The 9,405-nt window shown below is 44.9% G+C and overlaps 1 protein-coding gene across 2 annotated transcripts; it reads left to right on the plus strand.

Moving 5' to 3' along the window:
- Positions 1-866: 866 nt before the first annotated feature.
- On the plus strand, positions 867-6,754 carry allc (allantoicase). 2 transcript variants are annotated; one of them, XM_017439214.3, is made up of 12 exons: positions 867-1,020; positions 1,522-1,688; positions 2,844-2,894; positions 3,503-3,590; positions 4,203-4,322; positions 4,405-4,484; positions 4,566-4,698; positions 5,305-5,460; positions 5,862-5,935; positions 6,118-6,226; positions 6,307-6,425; positions 6,496-6,754. In XM_017439214.3, the coding sequence occupies exons 2-12, from the start codon at positions 1,524-1,526 to the stop codon at positions 6,661-6,663; spliced, it is 1,263 nt and encodes a 420-aa protein (XP_017294703.1). In that variant the 5' UTR covers positions 867-1,020; positions 1,522-1,523; the 3' UTR covers positions 6,664-6,754. The 2 variants fall into 2 exon arrangements, with proteins under 2 accessions (XP_017294703.1, XP_017294704.1); XM_017439215.3 differs by having other exon boundaries at positions 870-1,020; positions 1,501-1,688.
- The last annotated feature ends 2,651 nt before the right edge of the window (positions 6,755-9,405 follow it).

The following is a 9,405-nucleotide window of genomic DNA, read 5'->3' on the forward strand; positions in this document are numbered from 1 at the left end:
TCACTATACTCCCTCCTCTTCATCACTATACTCCCTCCTCCTCCTCATCACTATACTCCCTCCTCCTTCTCATCACTATACTCCCTCCTCCTCATCACTTTACTCCCTCCTCTTCCTCATCACTATACTCCCTCCTCTTCATCACTATACTCCCTCCTCTTCATCACTATACTCCCTCCTCCTCCTCATCACTATACTCCCTCCTCCTCCTCACTGCTATCTGGTTTTAAAGCTTTTTATAAACTTTTTCATTAATGTCTCATGAAAATTTAATTCTTTTTATTATTCTTTCATTAGATGGGAGTGTCTTATTCCTTCAGTCTAATGAAACAATTCAACATTAATTTTTCATCACCTGGCATCAAGACATGGAAGCTGCTGAGAAAAGAGAGAGAGAAAATGTGAGGCTCATATGAAGTTAATTTAGTTTGAATTAATTTATTAAATGTTTGGTTAATTGAATTTTATTTGTCAAAACTTTATACTGTTGCTCTTTGTTACAGGCTGTCAGAGACCAAGCAGTACAACATGGAGGACACAGGTGTTTAATTCAAAAAGTGGGTTTTTATTTACTAATAAAATGATAAATAGCTAACAGAACCAACACTTAAACAGACGTGCCAATAAAAGAGATCAACTCAATACACTAAACTCAAAAAGTCACAACTAACAGAACCTCAGACAGACATGAGACAAACTGAGCTCCTGAAAAGCCACATAAGGGAACTTAAATACTGCTTTAGCTAAACCATATGGACACACAAGGGGAAAACAACTAACAACTAACACAAAACAATGAAATAAACCCCCAAACACCCCTCTGACATGAAGCATGTGGTTCAGTCCAGGGAGGAATCTCAGCCCTCAGCCGCACCTTCTACCAGCCAGGAAGGAGAAGACGAACACTCAGAAGAAAGAGTTATTACTCCAACATTAAACTGGATCTGGACCTTGCAGCGATAATGTGTCTGCACGCCATATAAACGCTGGAAGATGTGATGGAGAACTATTGAAGAACCGGTATATGGAATTTATTTAAGCTGTCTCCACTGGAAGCCTCAGTCCTGATTACTTCTGTTTGTTTTCTAATCTAATGAACTTTGCCTCCATTTAGCTGTTATTGAATAAATATTACATTTGTCTCCTTGGAACACGTCTCCTGCTGCCTTTACAAACAGACTGAAGTGCCTTATTGGGACTAGTTGTAGTTATTTCTGTAGGTGAAAGGCCCAAGGTGGTGGTGGAGCCATATTTTGTGAACTTAATGTAAGAGAGAACAGCTTTTACCCCCTGAGGTTGCCACGTTCTGACTGGAAGCTAAAAACGGCCTGAATGAGCTCAAACCTGAGGTGGTGGCTGCTGTAGGATCTGGAGTTGTTGCGATTATAAAACAGTTTGTGTGGCTGTGTGTAAAAGTGATGAAATAAACCACGCACTCAGCAGCGAGGTCCAGTTTTCTGCGAGCTGAAGCGATGTTTGCTGTTCTGTTTGAACAAACAGCTGCTGAACTTTGACCTGCAGATATGACAACACGTGAGGGACGAGGAGCTGCCTCCAACTTTCTGTTCTCACCTGAGAAGCTGCAGGAAAAGCTCAGCATGTCTGAGAGGAGGACGCCAGCGAAGGCTGCCGCCGAGCCGGACTTCCTGCAGTTTAATGATCTGGGCTGTGAGAGCGTCGGCGGGAAGGTGAGTCCTGCAGCAAACAGATCGTCTGAACATCTGACACATCTCTGACAGATAAAGTCCTAGGGCAGAAGAAGCGTTACGTTTCTTTAGGTTTCACCTCATCAGTTTCCTGCTGAACTCTTCTGAGCGTCTGAGCCAAGCGGCTTCTTTCAGTTTATTTACTTTAATACGATTTTATGGACTTTAAAGTTGACTTTGAATGTTGAAAAGAAGCAGATTTACTTGAAATGAAAAACTGAGAACTCCTGTCTGTCCTGAAGCGTACGAACCACACGCTTCAGATGATCAGATGAACAGAAACAAACATGTCCTCCCTCAGGACAGCTTGACTTTGTGTCCCCACCTTCTGCAGCAGCTCCAGCAGGAAGTCTCCTCAGATCCATCAGGATCCTGGTCCAAACCTGGACTCTGGGTCTGTTCTTCATGTCCAAACATCTGCAGCTCCTTCAGGTTGGTGCTGCTTGTGTTAGACTGAGGTCTGACCTTCAACTGGACCGCTCTAGGACCTTCAACTGGACCGCTCCAGAACCTTCAACTGGACCGCTCCAGAACCTTCAACTGGACTTCCCCAGGACCTTTGATCGGTCCTTCAGCCGAGTGTTTCTCATTGTCCTTCTTGAAGGTGGACCTCTGTCCCGGTCTCAGATCTCTGGAAGACTCCCACAGGTTTCCTTTAACTCTGATCTTTTACCCTGCTGGTAAAAACCCATCCCCACAGTATGATGCTGCCACCACCGTGCTGTGCTGTAGGGATGATGATCTGGCTCAGACATCATCTGACCACAGCAGCTTCTCTCACATGAAGAAGCTCCAAACAGTCCAGCTTGTTTCCATGGATCTCAGTTCTGAGCAGCTTCTAGTGGTCCTGTGGACATATTGTCCATCGCCCAGCTCCATCTGGGTTATCTTTGTCCTCCTCGCCCGCTGCACGACCTTCTCTTGGCAGGTTTGTTTCCGCTTCCTAATAATGGATTTAATGGAGCTTCATGGCGTGTTCAGGGTTCTGAGATAGATTTTTATAATCCAGCTGTGATTTGTACTTTCCCATAACTGACCTGTGGAGAGTTCCTTGGTCTTCATGGTGTCTCCTGCTGGTTTCAGAACACACAGCATTGCATTTTACTGCCATTAACGTGTGTGTTTGTTGTTTTTTAGGTGATTTTTGCTACAGACGAGTGGTTTGCTCCTGCTAAAAACCTGCTGAAGGTACATCTGTGCTTTAATCAGTGTTAGCAGCACTAACAGGACAAGCAGGCAGTTCATACAGATATTTTTACAGACTTTTTACTCGACAGGTGGAGTCTGTAAAGTCATATCTGAGATTGAGAACCTCTGAACTAAATTAACCTTAAATCAGTGCATTGGTTCATTCAGCTCAGATTTACTGTTTCCACCTGCAGACTTACACTTTTAAAGTTTTCTGTTAGATAAATATTGTATTTTATGATAATATTTCCAGCTCCTATCACACCATGAGGAGAATCTGACTTCTGAGCTTCAGAAATGACTTCATATGATGCTGATGAATGCACGCCAGTCAGACATTTTTGTAAACATGGAGTCAGAAACGAGAAACAGCTCTGCAGTGTCATCCTTAAATACTTTTATTCCAAACCCTCCTTACCTGGCTGGACAACGTTTTAATCTGCAGGATTATGATAAATGTTTGTGTGATCAGCCTGCAGACGAGGCCTCAAAGTTACAGAAAACTTAGAGGAATTTAAAGAAGCTGAAGTAGAAATAAAGGTTGTAGATAAATCTGTTCTCACTCAAAGTTTTGTTTTTAATTACTTTAATGTTTGCTGTTGGAACAGAGAGAGGCGCCACAGTTCATCACATCTGCCTTCACCGAGTTTGGAAAGTGGATGGACGGATGGGAGACGAGGAGGAAGAGGAGTCCCGGTCAGTGTTGTTGATCTTTCTCCGAGCTTCAGCTTGTAAAACTAAAACACTCTCAGTGTTGGAATACTGGGTGCTTGGAGCTGACAGAGAAGATGGATATTTATGAACAACTGAAAGTTTAACCAATAATAACAACTACAGGAAACACATATAGACCAAGAAGAATTCAGCTCTGAAATTTGACAGGACGAGTTTAGATCCACGTCTGTTTTCTGAAGCTTGAAGAAAATGTTGATAAATGTGTTAATTTCTAACATCCATCAGCTTCCTTCTCTAAAGACCAGCAGGAACTTGGGACTTATTTTTGTAATAATTTAAGCTGATAAATGTTATAAGTGAACCTCCAACAGTCGCTGTGTGAAATCTGTGAGTCGTGTTGAAAGAATTTCTGAACCGTGAAGAAGCAGACAGAAGCGTTTGGTCGTTTATGTAGAAGAAAGCGAGCCGTCTCTTCCAGTTCTGAAGAGACATTATGAACCAGGATGTAATGGAAGTTAATGAGAGTTTGGAAGTGTGCCCTCTGCTGGAACAGAAGTAATAACGCTGCTTCAGTGCTTTTGGATTTTGAACCAAAGCTTTGTTTCCATTTCTTTATCTAATCTTATGTCAAAGGTCATGATTGGTGCATCATCCAGCTGGGTGTCCCCGGCCTCGTCCACGGGTTCGATGTCGACACGTCCTTCTTCACAGGAAACCACTCGCCTTCTGTCTCCATCCAGGCCAGCTGTCTCGGTACTTCATTTACTTCCATCTCATGTCCACATTTCCCAGGTTCATGTGAATAAGATCTAATCCCTCATCCTGGTCCCGTCAGAGGCGCTGCCCACCTTCACCCCAGGAGAAGACCGGACCGGCATGGCGGCCACAGACAGTCAGATGGATGCTGTCGCCAAGGTAACTGGGGCTCAGCGCTGGCCAACGTGTAGCAAACAGATGATGCTCCTGTGATTGACAGCTGACTGTTGTGATTGACAGCTGGGCTCCGAGGCATGGCCGGAGCTGGTGGGGGTTTCGGAGCTGCAGCCTGGATACTCAGACTGTTGTCACAACTTCTTCAGGGTCAACTTTAACAGGAGAGTCACTCACCTGCGCCTCAACATGCACCCAGGTATCTAAACGAACAGTCTGTTAATAACCCTGCACCAGAACCAGGAATCACCACATCAGTCCGCAGCCAATAACATGTCAGCTTCATCATCAAGTGTCACAAACTGCACAACCTTTGACCTAAATATGGAAACACAGTTTATGTTGATTAGATCAGGACAAAAAGAGAGTCGATCACAATACCCAGGTTAGTTTAACTCCTTGAAGGAATGAATACCACCGACCGCATTTTATGGTAAACTTTAGAAAAAAGATCTCATGGAATCTGTTAGTTGGGACAACTCTCAGCTACTACCACACCAAATTTTATCTCAGTATCTGGAGAAACGACAGAGATATAACCATTTTTGTGTTGTCTGAGGTTGATTAGCTGTGGTGGCCATGTTGAATTGGATCTACACCAAAAAATATACAACTGACGTGTTTTCCATAATTCTTTTCCTCTGCTTTAAATTTGCAGATAATTAGAGTTTGACATTACTGTCATGACTGACAGTATTCATGGTTCTGGGTTCTGTCGGGTCACCTGGACACCGACCTGCTCTGAACAACACGCCACAGACAGAAGGTTTGCTGCTCGGAGCTGTAAGTGTGTTTGTGTCCCCAGATGGAGGGATAGCCAGACTCCGGGTGTTTGGAGTCGGACAGAAGGACTGGTCCTCCGTCTCCACCAACCAGGAGCTCGACCTCCTGGCTCTGACCAATGGGGGAGTCTGTCTCGGCTACAGCGACGCCCACTTTGGACATCCACGCAACATGATTGGTTGGAATCAACTCAAATGATTTTTGCATTAGCTTCACACACACACATGTCTGTCTCTCTACCGTTGCAGGGACTTTCCATTGACTTCCATACATTACTACAGCCTAACCCTGACCCCCACCCTAACCCTAAACCAAACCTAAACTCAATTCACACCTTAGTCCTAAACCGAACCCCTAACCCAAAAACATCATTTCTCCTCATGGGGACCAGGCTTTGGTCCCTACAAGGAGCATCGGTCCTCACAAGGTAGTATATGTTAGGAAAATTGTCCCCACAGTGTATCAAATACAAGTCCACACACACACACACACACACACACACATCTTTGAGAGTAAAATGACGTTGGTTGAGGTGACGCCTCCCATCGCTCTGGGTTCATGGTTGTGTCGTCTCTGCAGGTCTCGGTCGAGCTGCCAACATGGCCGACGGATGGGAAACAGCCCGCAGACTGGACCGACCCAAAGAGCTGAAGGTCTGAGAACACATTAACCCGTTACCTGCGACAGAACAGGGACGGGTTCGAACTCACAGGGATCTTACCTGCTTCTTGAACTTGAATTATCATTTAATCACCTTTTTGTCTTGAGGCCGCCTGGCGGGGGGACGGAGGGATGGTGTAAGCAGGTGGGCTCAGGTGTCGGATGTTCTCTGCAGGTGGATCAGCGGGGCATCCTGCAGGTTCCCGGCTGGGAATGGGCCGTGTTTCGTCTCGGTCATCCTGGAATAATCAGCAGCGTTGAGGTCGACACAAATCATTTCAAAGGTAGAAACAGATCTCAGCTGCTTCTCTCCTCTCCTCTAAGGCCAAACTCACCTGCTGCAGCTTGACGGTTCTCCATCCAGGTAACTTTCCAGACTCCTGCCGGATCGAGGCGTGCCTTCTGAGCCCTGAGGAGGAGGCTCAAAGAACCAGGACCAAGTGGACTTCTGGGACCTGGGGGGTTCTTCTCCCGCCTCAGAAGGTAGGTTTTCACCTTCGCTGAGAAAGCTGACTTCTTCAGGATCGTAATGAACTTCCTCTCTGGGCTGTAGCTCCGCCCTCATCGCAGACACCTCTACGGCGCCGCCGACCTGACTCTGACCCGTCCAGTCAGTCACGTCCGTCTCATCATCGCTCCTGACGGGGGGGTCAGCCGCCTCCGTCTGTGGGGGCGGCCCACGCCACGCCCTGCAGCTCCAGCCAATCAGAGCAAACTGTGACGCACCTCAGAGCCCGAGCAGCCAAACAGGAAGTAGATTTATTGTTGGTCCACATCATCTAAACAGGAATAATAAAAACTAACTGAACTAATTTCTGTTTTGATTTTTTTAATGGTTTTGCTAACGTTTGGCTGTTTTTAGCTTTCAGCTAATTTAGCTTTCTGCTCATTTTAGCTGATCAGTACACACCTAGCACTTCCAGGCTGGTTAATAATGTTTTATTAACTCGTTTAGTTATTTTCCGTTCCATCAGCTCGGAGCAGCAGAGCAGGAAACATTCGCTTCGTTCTTCTTGTCACAGCCGTCGTTTGTTTAGATTAAAGTTTATCCTCCATCACTCAGCTGAATATTTCTTCCCAATTAATAACCTGAGATAACCACTGAGGGCTCAGGTGAGAGGGGATCGATGATGTCTCCAGAAATGAGTTGTTTAAAACAAACAGCCATCGATCTGATCCGTATCGATCTCCTTCAGTCAGCTCTCCACATTTTTTATTCCCTTTCCTGGTTTTCTCCAGACTTCATGTCAGCTTTAATCACCTCCAGCTGCTGCTGGGACTGAAACTAACTGTCTGTAAAAATATCCTGACAGAAACCGGACAGAGATCCGTCCATCTGTCCTGCTGCAGTCTGAAGCTCCGCCCCCTCCGCCTCAGCCTGACTCTGACCTTTGACCCCAGCCTCAGCAGTGTCTGTCAGCGTTTTCTGTTTCCAGGTGTTTCAGCACATCTGCAGAAAAATCTAAAGTTTTTAATCTCCTTTTAAACTAACCAGGGAAAATCTGAAACAGTTTGTTTAAAAGTTAATAAAATATTTCTATTTTAAATACAAAATGAGCATATTAGCTAAAGTGGAATTTATTTCAGTTTCTTCGAACAGAACTAATAGAATAAAATCAAACTATAAGGACTGGTTGTAAAAGATCCTTGCTCATGAGTTTCTGGACCCTGCTGGTTCTCCATCAGATCTCAGACCAGAACTGGACCTGACCCGGTTTCCTCCTCTGGTTTATGTCTTTGAGGATCCGATCATCGACCGTCTGACGTTAATAAAGATGAAGCACAGAGAGGAAATTAAAGCCCAGCTTCCCTCCTTTAATGAGATCAGATCCATCATGATCTGCTCCTTTAACCTTCAAGCACACACACACACACACACACACGCGCACACACACACACACACACACACGCACACACACACACACACACACACACACGCACACACACACACACACACACACACACACACACCTGGTTCCATCTCTTCATGTTCTCAGACTGAAACGTTTCTGAGACAAATTCAGAAAATGTTCCAACCTTAAAGATGTCAGTCCTGATATTCAGTTCAGTTTATTCAGCAGATTCAAAATAAAAGGATCTCTGCAGGAATTAGATTCACAAACATGTTTTATATGATTAATAAATGTGCACGAGTTTGTGTAGCTGCAGGTGTGTTGTAATCTACACACAAAGTCAGACGATAAAAAATAAAGAAACATTCATTTCCCCCCTGACTCCAGAGTTTTTCCTCTTTCAGATGCTGTTTCAGAATAAAACATATAAAATAAAACCCCACAGAGGCCAGCAGGGATTAGAACTGAGCTGAGGTGACTCTCAGCTACTACCACCCTTAATGTTTAGTAGAAATGACTGAATTATGGCCATTTTTGTGTTAGCTAAGACTGGTTAGCTGCGGTGGCCATCTTGAATCGATTCCATCCAGAGGTAACCAGCTGCAGGCAACCATCCAGTAGTTCATGAGATATTTTGCTGACAGAGAAAAGAAACAAACACAGGAAGTTACATGATCGTCCTTCTTTCACTGCAGCAGGTTTTATGTTTAATGAGAAAAGAAGTTTTCCTGTGAAGCTGCTGCTGGTTCTGCAGCACAAAGTGAAGCTGCAGAACCAGCAGCAGGGGGAAACAGAGACCGAGGAGTCTTCCTCCTGTCTGCAGAGAGGAGGAGGAGGAGGAGGGGGGGCGTGGCAGCAGACAGCAGCAGCTTAATGAAAAAGCCTTTTAAACTTAATGGGAATTCATTTCAGGAGCATCATTTAGATCCTGCAGAGCAGAAAGCAGCAGGAGACGCAGCCGTCCTGTAAATAAACTCCAGAGACGTCCGTTAAAGCCCCAACACTTTCTGGGATGTCTGATTCACAGCTGATCGTTCTTTCCTAACAGGAAGGGAGATAAACACATTTATTCAAGGTTTGGATGTGATTGTGTTTTTATAACTGTCAGCGCTGGATGAGGCTGAAATTAATGCATTTTTAAAGCTAAAACAAGCAGAAAAAAAGCCAAAATCAACAAATCAGAATCTAAAATGAACAAAACTGAAGCTAAAAGAAAAGAGCTAAGATGAGCTAAAAGCTGGATTTAAAAACACAGTAACTAAAACTTAAAGGAGCAAAGAAGACAAACAGCAGCTTTTATGGGAAATTTTACATGAAGTCTGAAAGTCAGAGCACCGTGTTCCTGATCGAGTCGAATGTTTGGATCTATGAAGGTTCTGCAGACATCAGAACAGGAACATGTTGTGAATGCTGACTCAGCGTTTACACTGTTAGAGTCCAGAAGAGCTGCACGTTCAAACAAAACACCCTCTGCAAGTTCCTCTGCTGGTTCCTCTGCTGGTCCCTCTGCTGGTTCCTTCCTCTGCAGGTTCCTCTGCTGGTCCCTCTGCTGGTTCCTTCCTCTGCAGGTTCCTCTGCTGGTCCCTCTGCTGGTTCCTTCCTCTGCAGGC

The sequence above is a fragment of the Kryptolebias marmoratus genome, linkage group LG19 (assembly GCF_001649575.2).
Source record: "Kryptolebias marmoratus isolate JLee-2015 linkage group LG19, ASM164957v2, whole genome shotgun sequence".
NCBI lineage: Eukaryota > Metazoa > Chordata > Actinopteri > Cyprinodontiformes > Rivulidae > Kryptolebias > Kryptolebias marmoratus.

What these genes read in the sequence shown, in the direction of transcription:
- allc (XM_017439214.3), top strand. Translation starts at nt 1,524, where the DNA reads ATGACAACACGTGAGGGACGAGGAGCTGCCTCCAACTTTCTGTTCTCA. An exon ending in GAGGAGGAAGAGGAGTCCCG is followed by an intron (nt 3,591 to 4,202) that starts GTCAGTGTTGTT and finishes CTTATGTCAAAG; the next exon opens with GTCATGATTGGTGCATCATC. An exon ending in ACATCCACGCAACATGATTG is followed by an intron (nt 5,461 to 5,861) that starts GTTGGAATCAAC and finishes TCGTCTCTGCAG; the next exon opens with GTCTCGGTCGAGCTGCCAAC.